Consider the following 13,402-nt stretch of genomic DNA (forward strand, 5'->3'; position numbering starts at 1 on the left):
TTCAATTTTGCTTAGCTTCTTCGGTTACCTGTTCTGACTTCTTTTAAACTGAGTTTAACTGTGCGTATAACTGTTTGTTTGTTTAATATACGTTGGCTATTGGTATGACTATAGGGTACGGTTGAGCTATCACAAAACCTTTTAACCCCGCCGCATTTTTGTGCCTGTTCCAAGTCAGGAGCCCTGGCCTATGTTCGTGTTGTATTTTTTTTTTTTTTTTTTTTTTTTTTTGGTTTATTTAAATGTTTCGGAGTTTAGCGTGACGTCAATTTTCACTGAACTGATACACATAGTTGTTAAGAGGCCAACTGAAGCCCGCCTTCGTTGCGGGTCTTTCTTGTTGTGTGAAAGACCCATTGCAGACCTTTCTCCTCTTTTGTCGGGTTGTTGTTTCTTTGACCCATTCCCCATTTCTGTTCTCAAATGTATAGTGTTACTATTGAGAATGAATCAGTTAAATTCTTCTACCATATCATATGAACAGTCCTATATCAAAGGTAAGATTCTTCAATATTTGTATTCTGTTGATTATCTATCGATGATGGGTTTTTTTTAACAAATGTCCTTTTTGGATGAAATAAAATCATTTTAAACTGCATATGGTTAATTTATTTAAATCATTAGTCTTCAGTATAATATAAACTTCGCTCATTTACTTTACATTATGATGATAGAATTCTCCTTCAAGGGCGACGCATCTATTCGTGTGTGTACTGGACCAAAACACCTTCTTTGTAATGTTTTGTAATGTTAAGACATACTTTACAGGCAGTAGTAAGTTATTTAAAGAAATAGTCTATCTTGATCCCATGGGATACGAAATCTCCAACCCAATGCGGCACATTACAATTAGTAAAAACTGTCAATTAGAATTACTTAAAAGGAAGCTGACGGTAGTTCTCATACTTTGAATTTACTGTTGCTCATGTTTATAAAAAAAAAAGCTACGGAATCGGGTCCATAAATATGACTATAATGTAGATAATTGCCTACAAATATCAATAACTGTGACGATACAAACTAGGGCAAAGTATTTCAGAAAAATAGCACTAGGGACGTCTTCTATTCACCAGGGAAGATTGGTAATTGATAGAAACCTGATTTTATGATCATTATTTATTTCCTTCATGATCGTTTTCGTTTTCTTCGCTTCGAATCCACAACCTCATGACATACAAAGCCATGAGGTGTTCTTCATGGTCAAAATTGGGTAATTGTAAAATCTTAATTCTGTTAGAATTTCTTTTTTTTTTTTATTTACCCATGTTTTTTAATTCTCCATACTGATTAATTCGAGTAAAATTGAGAATGGAATGGGGAATGAGTCAAAGAGACAACAACCAGTCCAAAGTACAGAAAGCAGCCCTAGACCACGAATGGGTCTTGAACACAACGGGAAAAATCCGCACCCAGAGGGGAGTGTTAACATACTGAAAAAAGATAAATACTGGTAATGAATATTGATACAGTCACTTTATTGTAAATAGCTCATCAATAAACAACAACATATTCAACCGGTGTGTTTGGTATGGCGCAAATCTCTTAAAGATGCTATAGAATAATATAAAACATTTGAAATGGAAGAAAATTCCAAAAGGAAAAAAGACGTGGAATAAGATATCATAGGTTTTATTTCCAAAATATTGAGATTCAAAACCCTTATGCCACCTGAAAGATGCTGAAATGAAGGAATTTTTTGCCCAATACCCAAGATGCATTACAGCAAGGGTCAAACATATATTGTGTAATTGCAGACATGTGTGTGGTCCCGATTGTGTATATGACCTACAGTATGACATCTGTAGTATAAATATAGTATGCAGGTATGATGCAATAATAATGCTTATTTCGTGATATATCGCGAAACCTCTAAAACTTGGAGAAACGTCATCATCTCGAAAAATATTAGCAAACAGAGATAAAGTCATGAAAAATGTAAATCCAAACAAAGACAATATAAGTAAACAATGGCTAACAGTTCTAAAATTATTTGATGTAGAAGTACAACAATCTCTATATAGTAAAAAGAAACATCTAAAAATAAGTCCTATCATTAACGAGTTACAGAAACAGAAACTTATAATCAAGGGAAACGTGTATGTGCCTTTCGAAACGAAAATATCTAGAATATCTAGCAATGCTGTTGGAACAACTACTAAAATTCCAACGAAAACATTGAACTGCATTTTCAACCGTGTCAATAGGCTGACGAGTACGCCTTTTACCTTAAAGCAATATTTGGTTTTCTCGCTTTTGCTTTGAATGAGCGGAGAAGTCTCGGTTATTTGATCACAAACATTGATATTGCAAATCTCCGATCTGTCATTAAGTTCTTCAATATTCCTTTCAGTATTTTGTCCGTCACACTGCTCCTTCTGTAAGTTCAGTGGCCACATTCCTAACACGAATATACTGGCAAGGAGTGCATACTCCATTATCATCGGATCAACAATTACTCTCGATCTCCAATACACTTTAGAGATTAATGTTGAATTACAATTACAGTCACTTATATTTGGCTCGGAGTAATATTCCCTCGTGATGTAATATCCGGTAACCGTATAATAAGTCCAGACAGCAACGTTGGTTACCAAGATGAAGCTTACGGTGTAGAATATAACAATACTGTTTGTAAGTACAAACTTATGCATTATCTGTATAAAAGCTGTCTGAGTTAGAAAAAATAAGATAAGTGCAATGTGCGCTGCTAAAATATTATCTAGATCAACGTGAGGTGGAGAACACTCTCTCCTGTAAATATACGCAATAATTTGATATGCTATTCCACCAACACCGAAAAGGTAAAGAAATTTCAGTTTTAGCCAGGCTGTGTTGTCCCGCTTATACAATGTATCGCTTCCATTTCTTGTTATTCTTTTTGCGTTTATATAAACGATCACCATGGACGCTAAAAATGCCAAAGCACACAAGATTATGAGGTATGCACTACCAGGTGGTGTCATCGAAGCCGTGACATTTCGCCCCCGATATGATGATACGAACACGGCACAACATGAAAATGATAGAAAAGCAACAAGAAAAATAAGACCGGAAATACTACCATCATTCCTATGGAACCTGTTAGTTGATGGAACACCGGAGGAAAACAGCAATAAGATCCCTTTTAAATCGGACATTGTTAGCAAAAACAGTTTGCTTTTTTATGCTCAACTTTGACGATAAACAAAGGTAGGCTTCTTTATATACCATTAAATTAAAATGTTTCCTTATATGATAATAACTTCAAACGGTATTCGATTGTATCTGTTCTGTGAAGTTTTAAATGTAAAAGCTACGTTTTAACAAATAACTTTTATTTTCACTTGAACAGTGATGCGTGTTGGTAAAAATATTGAGGAAGTTAAATTTAAATTTTGAATTTTCTTAAGGAAGTGCATTATTGTTGTACAAATAATATTCTTAATTTAAATTTTTTTTAAATTTTAATTTAAATAATCGTCGTTACATTTATGATGATTTTTTTTTCGATTTGTCGAGTCCGTTTGATTTGGTATTAACATTGTCATGGATATAGCGCATCCAATAGCAAGCTAATCTTTAAAAAATAAGTCTTATATGACGTGCTTCTTTTGCTTTGTATTAAAACAAACCCATGATCGAAATCCAAATAAAATGTGTTATATGCGTGTATTGACTACTGCAGAAAAATGAATTTTATCAAATTGGCATGCATTTAATTTATTTCATTAACTTAAAACACTTTCTAACTCTTAAATGATGCACATCTTGTTATTAATACAATAACATGTACACTGATTACAATGTGTCACAATTCGCAATTTACTTATTTGACCTGGATACGGAAATGTCATGCTGGCCGTTCAAAACCCCTCCCTCTGAAAAGCAAATTGCATGTCAACTGCTGTTTACAATAAAAGAGGGATGTACAAGGAAATGCTTCCAAAAACGCTCTTCACACATCGGACATAGAAATTACCGTAATTGTCTTAATCAGAATCGAAATATTTGATGTAAGCTATACTTAGTTAAATGTATGTTTAACATGGGTAGGCATTATATTCGTGGTATGTCATCCCTCGCCATCGTGTGGGCAAAACTAATCACGAATGATTATGTAATTCCTACCCTTGTTCAAACTACAATAAAGCATAACTTGCATCAATTATTTCTGAAACGTTTTTTGATAAATTAAGAAGTTGATAATGGATTTATAATGCAAGTTTGAAACGTAAGAACACGGGATTAATATATATAATCTACGCACACAAGGCTTGCTGTTCCAAATATCGGATACAGGCCATCGGGGTTTGACACCCTTCGATTTTCAATTCCCCCATTTTAGTATATCAAAATTTAAATTTCTTTATTATTTCACCTTATTTCAAGTGCTCTTTGTAGTTTATCCGTCTTGTCACCTACTTTCATTTAAAAGAGAAGCAGTTACGTTTAAACTACAGTAATTGTGATAGAATGGATAGAGTAATAAAAAAAAATCAATACAAAAAGGGGCGTGACTCAAACGCCTGTGATATTAGATTGATGTTGATGTAATTTTATTTGAAATATTCTCTTTTTTTACATCGTAATCACATGAATGACATTATCCTTTTTAAACCACTTAAGAGGTTAATAGATACATGTACTTAATTACAATGAATAAATTAAATGGTCTTAATATATGAGAAGGTTTAAAACCAAATATTAAAAGTAACAATTTTTAATTTCATTTTTCTACAGTCAAAATAAAATCTTAGTATATAGCAAGAAATTTAGTATTAGCGAAATGATCGTTAAATATATAAAACGAATACACATCATATCTTAATATTTATTTCTAGAAACGTTTGACATATTGCATTATAAGATCTATATATTCTCGCACATATGTGTGTTTTGGACACTCATAACCAAACATCAACATTACACCAACACACAGACACTTTCTTAATGCTAACATTATATTCCGTCGCAATTAGAGTTCTTGAACTTTTTTCCCCTTTGTAGTCCTTAGAAAATCTGCTGGTCCTCACAATCATTTGGTCACAAAATCTTCGGACACCCACTTTTCGAGAACTCTGCTTAATTCTTCAACGTATTTATTTTCTTAAGCTTTGATAGTATATATAAAAAGAATTAAATAGGTGCACTATTTAGGATGCATCAGGAAATTAACACAATTCTCCGCCTTTTTTATAGTTACATTGTTTTAATAAGAAAGTCTAGAACATTTCAGTCTCTTTTTAATAATGGATTTCGATCTGCAAAACAAAGTAGCCCAGTGAATGATGGCATTAATTGAAATGGTGATGTAAAGTTTGTTGCCTTCGCCATAGAGCTGTCCCTTGATCCTCCATTTAAACGAAAGTCATATGAACTGAGACGTTGATTTACAGCATAAGGATTGAATCGGGAACTTGTGGGAGGAGAAGCGCCACATTTGTAAGATGATGATAGACTTTTGAAGGATGCGTTATTTCTAGATATACTTTGTCTGTGTGCTATTCCACTTGCAATGGACGTGTCAGGCTTAAATCTTGTTTGTAAGTACGACATCATTCTTGTGCATCTGTGGTCATGGACATTCAGGCCTTCGACATCCATCATATAATGCATGATTTCACGAATACAATCGTTGTAGCCTGTTTGGTAGTGTTGCATAAAATCTGTCCAAATTTCAGAGTTATACCAGTCACCTTGAAAATTTTAAATTATTTTATTAGTATACTTCACCTTGAAACATCATTAAAATATATTAAGGAAGTAAATAAAGTAAACTTCAAATTGAATTACTTCCCTGATACTCCTGTTAAATACCTAACAATGTAAAGTTGCTTTAATTATTTATTTTTTTAATTTATTAACAAACGTTTGTGCCAGATAGCATAATAGTTTTTGTAAACAGTTTAGCTTTTAGATTGAGCGTATCCTATCGGCTTACATTATTATAATTTAACTGCTACATTGACAATGTGATACTATAAGTCGATGTTATAGAAAGTTTTATTTCAAAAGACACATTTTTGAAAGGACACCTGCCTATAGACATGTGTAAATGTACAAAAGACACGAACAGATGAATGTATAATCATCTCGTTACGTTTCATTGGTTCGATAATTTCGAGTACGCTCTACTTCAAACTGTCAAACATGTTACACTGTTGACGAAATATTAGATGAAGCGTTTTACAATTTATCGATCTTTCACATTCATATGCAACATTTATACGGGTATTAATAAACGAGCAATGCACGCGTAACATTGATAAAACACGTTTGAACACGTAACCACTGTAGCATACATTAGTCATAGCCGTTGGTTAAGTTTGAAAGTTAACTATTCTCTCAAAGTAAATGGTTTTGATCCGGATATGCTGTCACAGACACGTTCCTGGAACGCGACTGGCACGTGTAGATTGAGCGAGACAAATTATGTGCTGGCATGAAGTACGACACAGTGATTACTACATCTGTCATTCATCCCGGTTTTTTTGTTTTGTTTTTTTTTTGTTGTCTTTTGGGAGGAGGCGGATTCTACATAACTGTAATTAATATTTACAGAATACAAAATTCTCCAGTCTTAAAATACACTGCGTATCATCGCCACCGGAAATTGGGTACTAACGAAGCGGAGAGAAATAGAAAAAAGAGTAAACAAGTTAAGAATTCATTCAATTTAAAGCATTTCCACTCATTGGATGAGGGTGCCGCTTAAGAAATGATTTTCTTATATATAATTCTTTAAATTATTAGGCAGATAAGTACAAAATTAATACAAGAGTGTGTGTAATACTCCAAAACTTGCCACTTAGTACCGGAAAATTTCGAGGTCGATCGTCCTCTGTCGTCCCATTCTCAAGATATTGAACTGTTTTTCATTATTTTTCCAGACACGTTTTTAGATTATTATAGTGTGGCATCATACCCTTTTATGTTAAACTGTTTTTGTCTTTTTCAAGGTTTTAATTTGTTTAAAACTGTTATTTGACTGATGAATTTAAAAACCCTTAACTGTTTTCGACCCACTGTCTGTAATCTATTTTGTTAAAATTTGCAATGTTGTTAACTGTTTATTTGAAATTGAGATTCCAGTTATATGTTACTTAATACTTAAAGTGTTCACTGTTTTTGACATTATTTTCTCTGTTAACTGATCTTATCTGTAATTTACAAGAATCACATGAAAATTTGCTGTCCATTCCTTTTTTTACGTTGCTTCCTCAAAGTAAAAAATCTTTGAGTATAGTAAATCCTTGATAAAATTGAGAATGGAAATGAGGAAAACGTCGAAGAAACAGAAGCCCGACCAAATAGAGGAAACTACTCAACGCAACGAGAAGATTATGCACTAGGATGGGGTTGTCAATTCACAGATAGGAAAAAACTTAGAATTGACACTCATAATTTTTAAACACCCTCTTTCCCTTCCTTCCTAATAAATAAGGCTTACTATTTGAGTTATGCATGTGTATATTTATGGAAAGGGAATCGTCTATAGATTTGATTTCCAATAGTAATAATGGTGAAATATAATCTTTTTTTTGTGTAACCATGGCAACAATCAGCATTTATTTGATACCAAATATTGCAAGATAGGGGGTTAAACATGTCACAAAGATCTCAAAAATTTGGTCCAAGGAAAATGTCAATCAATAAGAGTGAAATCTTTCCTGAAACCATAGACATATATCTATCAAAAGGTAAAAAAAAAATATATGCGTTTCTGCTGTTTTTTTCCATAAAATTGAATTGAAAAGATCGAGCGTCAAATCTTTGTTGAAAAAACAATACAAATTTTTTAAATCTATGGCGGTACGGATAGGAACGTTTCGACGTTCAAACTGAAAAATGGCTTTTAAAACATGTTAAAAACAATCTAAATGTTCATATAAACTCACTAGGAAGGCTATATTATTATACAACTACATGTATCTAAAAATCAATTCAATTGTACAAAAACTTTCATATTTAGAAAATTCACCATGACTATAATGCGAAACTAAACTTGTAACTGTGTATTGATATACCCGAAGCTGTCTCCTAAGTGATCAATCATTTAACTACAAAAAGGGGGTAGAAGTTCAATGTTTGTTTCTTGAAACATATAAATGAACCAAAATTTCAAAAAATGAAATAAATACAAGACTATATACAAATGTAGCAAAGGTTACAGACTCAAGTTGGGTCATGCAGGTGCAACAAATGCGGCAGTGTTAAACATGTTTAGGGATATCTCATACCCCTCTTTATACGTCTAACCAATGTAGTTATATCTGCCTTCTATTTGTTATGTATCAAAAACGTTAAAAGGAAAGGCCACTTCTTATCCAGCTAAAACCCTGGTCAGTCCTATGATGAAAATAATTCAGAAGTATGTGGAATGTTTGATAAGTTATATTGACCCTGAGTACCTGGACGGAATCGTGAAAAATAAAATACCTTTTCATTTTGCAATTCGTAAAATAACTTAACAGTGTGGCCTGGTAGAAGAGGCCGAAAAATGAGGACTTGGTTCTCAAATTGATGTCAAATTTGCTAGTCTAAGACTTCAGAAATGTAAAGATGGACCAAGGCTTTTTTTTATATCAGCTCAGAGTTCTTAATTGGGACTTTTTTGGGATGAAAGAGCGCTTCAACTTGTGACACCTTACATGTTACTTTCTGATTTATACACTGGTTTTGATGATTTAAAATAAAAATGAGTAAACCTTCGCAATTCCTTTTAATAAAATCATGTAAGCAATGAGTCGTATGAATACCCTGACTGAGATGTAACCATAATTTAAAAGAGCTCCCGCCATAAAAAAAAAATAATGTTCACGCCCTATAGTATTCACTCATTATAACTGTTTGTTACACTTTCCTACGTCATGACGATAACCCAAGTTTACTACGACTGATTGACATAAAACATTTACTCAACAATGTACATAACCAGAAAAAGCCTCCCTTTTGCTGTTTGAAGCATTTTCGATTATTCATGACATAGTCCTTTTTTTTTGGAGTCGATCACTCCGTCTGCTTTTCCATCCGTTCAATTGTCTGTCCATGTGTCAATAAAAAAATATGGTACTTGCGTGTGTCTTCTGAAAATTAGTCAGCTTTATAAAAGATTCCTTATGGAGCTTGGCATTTCTGCGACTTTGTACAGTGGTTTTCAAACTTTTGAATACATTGAAGATAATTATGCACTTCCCCTTTTCATTGCTTTTGGGTTCGTTTGGAAAAAATGGTAATTAAAGTTGCTGTTAACTCTCATCAATATTTAAAATTTGTTGTTAACTGTTTTTGCCAAAATTGAGTTTTTGTTAACTTATTAACGGACCCCCTTTCCCCCCATCTAATTATGCTTTAGATAAAATGGTTAATGCATTTGATAAAAATACCTTTTGCTTGACAGCATTTAAGATGTATATAAATTATATATTTTAAAACGAAACTGACAAGAAAATTAATTCGAAATGCAATTCACGATTTGTTTTTCCTTACTTTCGATGAAAACAAAGTATTTTTCTTAATTTTGTCTGTCCGAATTCTCGATCCTGTGGTTCGGTGGTTGTCGTTGCTTCATCTCTATCTTATTTGTTGTTTTCATAAATTGTTTTGTTACACTGTATATAAGTTAGGCCGTTAGTTTTCTTGTTGAGTCCTTCCATATTTTTCTGTCGGTGCTTTTTATAGCCGACTATAGTACGAGTTTTCGTTGTTGAAGGCCGTACGATAGCATATAATTTCTTGCATACACTTTATTTTATCCTGATGGATAGTTATCTTATTTGCTATCATACCACATCTCCACTGTTTTTATATATAAAAAAAAGCTAGCACCAACAAAAGATGAATGGACGGTTTATTTTATTGAACTTACACAATTCAACCTAACAACAAATAAGACAACAGTCGTTAGTAGTATAACGATATATAAATGTATTTAGGATAATATGGTTGAAAAAAACCTTTTTGTACAAAATCGAAAAACGGTACGCAACGAGGCCTTCTGAACTGAATTAACAGCATATATTTAATAATATTTGATAAGTAAGACATTTTGTATATTTGTAAGCCTGTAAAGCTTTGATATCAACAAAATATCGTCACTTGATATTATTTAAACACTGATTAATTTCCTCTTAAAATTATAATATATTGCAAGAAGCCGTACAGACAAAAGTTGTTATTTTGCAATTCGCCGTACAACGTCCTGCAATTCGCCGTACAACAAACAAACAATGTTTTTGTCCATATTCTTTAAAAAACATGTTTTTGACAAAAAATTTCAGTAAATATGATGCCACACTATTATAATCTAAAAACGTGTCTGGAAAAATAATGAAAAACAGTTCAATATCTTGAGAATGGGGCGACAGAGGACGATCGACCTCGAAATTTTCCGGTACTAAGTGGCAAGTTTTGGAGTATTACACACAATCTTGTATTAATTTTGTACTTACCTGCCTAATAATTTAAAGAATTATATATCAGAAAATCATTTCTTAAGCGGCACCCTCATCCAATGAGTGGAAATGCTTTAAATTGAATGAATTCTTAACTTGTTTACTTTTTTTCTATTTTTCTCCGCTTCGTTAATACCCAATTTCCGGTGGCGATGATACACCGTGATATAGGTAGTCTTGTTTTTATGGAAAATTTGGTGAGTATTTAAATTAATGCAAATTCTAAGTAGGTGTCGCTGCTTGCAAGATGATGGTTATGATCATGATCATGATCATGATAATGAAATTGTGTTTAATGTCTGATAGTTAATGGTGAGAACAAAACATGATATTTAATAAGAACCCTGCATTTTACTGCAGCTTAATATCATGCAATGTATTTAATCTTCGGTGAATAATTCATATTTTGAATATAATCTAGGTATTTAAATGGTGGTGGTTTTTTTTTTTATAATTATACTTTTTTTTGCCAATAACTGATTTTAATTAAAACTCGTTTTGATTTAAAACGGCCCCCAGTGTCCACTACAAACGCAAGTCATAGTTGATTGTGGGGACCGGATTTAATCAGACTGTGAAAGACTCAATTTTTTTTTTGTATTTGTTCATGGTTTTAACTCTTTTATATAGATCATACTTATTTTAGCTTTTTAAATATTTACCGTTTTCAACTCTGATTCCTAATTCTGTTGCTTGAATAGCTCTTAGATATTCAACCGTCATTTCTAATATTTCTGCTTTTTCTAGCTTTCCAGATGTCTGAAACATATTTAATAAATAAACAACATCACTGTACAAAAAATGTCTTATGCCATATAACTTGTCTCCGCAAATTTTTAGTAAATTTTCGTTATTGTACAAATTGTCCTAGCAATATATATTCTATTTGACTGTTTGATATAATTTTTCAAAGAATTTTGCATTTCTTGATATTTACTAAACTATGCTTCTATTCTTATGGAATAGTGAATTATACTTTAAATATTCAAAGAAGATTGAAGAATGTATATATGTGGCGAAAAGGGGCGATCCGACGGTGTTCTTACTTTTGTTATACATTCAAGAAAATCTAAGTGAATTCATTAAACATTTTTAGTAATGGATTAAATTGAATATGTATTAATCTGAATTTTTCGAGATGATTGAACATTATCCCTTATTTTCTCTTTTATATTCCTAGATGTTAATATTATTTACCATTTATACTTTGTACACTATTTCATTTTGATAAAAAAAAAATGAGGAATGAGATTTTTAGATTCCTTCCGTAAAATAACGTGACAAAGTCACACGTGCATATAACGTAACACTTGATTTCTGTTACTTCAAATAACGCCTAGATAAGAAGAAAAAAAAGAAAAGGAAAAAAGGGAGATGTGTTATGACTTTCAACTCTTCATAAGAGACCCAATGAAATAGAGTATTTATTAATCATGTTAGTATCATCCTTACCTGCTTAGAGAATGCCGCAGGAACAGTCTGACTAAGTTCAGACAGACACGAGTTTATTCTGTCCCGTCTTTTCTTTTCTATTACTTTGTGAGAAGTTTGATCCTGTTCAAAAATAAAATTTGTTTTCTATTGCATTACTATCATTTATATTGAAGATGAGTAGAACATATATAAACTCAAATTTGTTTTATGATTCGTGAATTATTTTAATAAAAGTTTCTAAAGATTAAAAAGCGTATGTTAAACACTTTAGTGTTTACTTCAGTCGATTCAATTAGTCTATGTGAATGATTTAAACTGATTTAGTCATTGAAGACGCTCAAATTCAAGCTTAAATATGACTGAAAATCTATCAAATATGCCATTATATTTTCAGATGGTTTTTGTCAATTGAAAAATGAAAGTGCCGTATCCGTGTTTATTCTCAACATTTATACATGTTATGTATTATCAAATACAACTTACATTCAAATATTAAGAACGAACACAAATGCGGCCACTTTCATTTTAGATGGAAACCGTCTAAAATTTAACCAAAAAGCTAAATTTCTACGATTTCAGTAATTAAGTATCACTTAATGATGCTAGTACCCGATACATTGTATTGTCAAAAGCAGCCCATATTTTTGTAACAGAAGTATTCTACTTTCCAATAGATAAAATTAATTTTGTAAAACTGCTATATTTTGTGGTAAACTGAAAGGGTTCGTACTGGGCCTACTCCTTTAAAAAAAACCATGCTGTTTCGAACAGAACTTGAACATTCACTTTAGACGATGGAAATTCCCATTTGACTTATACAATTCAACATCATAATTAACAGATAACGGGAGAACCATTATATGCATTTTATGTTTTAAAAATTATTCAAAGCGAGGCTTCGGGGATGCCAGAAAACAAGATATTCCTTTAATCTTGCAGTTTTACAACCTGAAACCTAAAAGTGACAATATTGGTTAACAATAACATTTTTTTTGTTATTTCTATGTTCCTAAAACATTAGATAAGAAGAATTCTCGGAGTATGTTTCTATATACTTTTCCATCTTATTTCCTTATAAACAATTTTTCTAATGTAATTTTTGAAATCAAAAAGTAAGAATTTCATTTTTAAGAAGGGCTTTTGTTATACTTATATTTCTGTTTTTTTCCCATTATATTAATATGCAATCTTTAAACAGATACTCTCACGTATTTGTGTTCTAAAATATTTAATTTCAGAAATGAATAAACAAATAAATTTTACTAACCGCATCTGAATTATTCGCTTCCATGTTATTTCAACTTCTGAGAATGAATTTTAATAATGTCCCTGCAGTGAATACTCTTCCAGAATGCAAAAAAAAATATTGATGTCCAGGATTTAAATGTTACGAGAACTATTTAATTAATGCAGTATAGCAAGATTATCCCACATGCAATTAATTCATTTTACACGTGCATTGACGGATATTAAAATGGTTAAATCACAGAAGCCTCTTAATGTTATAAACTATATGATTTGGGAATAACCTATAC

General features: G+C 31.9%; 1 protein-coding gene across 1 annotated transcript; it reads right to left on the reverse strand.

The window, feature by feature from the left end:
* Positions 1-4,798: 4,798 nt before the first annotated feature.
* Positions 4,799-13,402, reverse strand: LOC139488303 (hairy/enhancer-of-split related with YRPW motif protein-like). Its single transcript, XM_071273800.1, has 4 exons — positions 13,135-13,402; positions 11,886-11,987; positions 11,096-11,192; positions 4,799-5,675 (listed from the first exon to the last, which is right to left on the reverse strand). The coding sequence occupies exons 1-4, from the start codon at positions 13,156-13,158 to the stop codon at positions 5,212-5,214; spliced, it is 687 nt and encodes a 228-aa protein (XP_071129901.1). The 5' UTR covers positions 13,159-13,402; the 3' UTR covers positions 4,799-5,211.

The sequence above is a fragment of the Mytilus edulis genome, chromosome 9 (genome assembly GCF_963676685.1).
Source record: "Mytilus edulis chromosome 9, xbMytEdul2.2, whole genome shotgun sequence".
NCBI classification, from domain to species: Eukaryota; Metazoa; Mollusca; class Bivalvia; order Mytilida; family Mytilidae; genus Mytilus; species Mytilus edulis.

Bases quoted from the DNA above. Each gene is read 5' to 3' on its own strand.
- LOC139488303 (XM_071273800.1), bottom strand. From the start codon at position 13,158: ATGGAAGCGAATAATTCAGATGCG. The intron at 11,988-13,134 runs GTTAGTAAAATT...ATTTTTGAACAG, and splicing joins AAGCGAATAATTCAGATGCG to GATCAAACTTCTCACAAAGT. The intron at 11,193-11,885 runs GTAAGGATGATA...AATATGTTTCAG, and splicing joins CTGCGGCATTCTCTAAGCAG to ACATCTGGAAAGCTAGAAAA.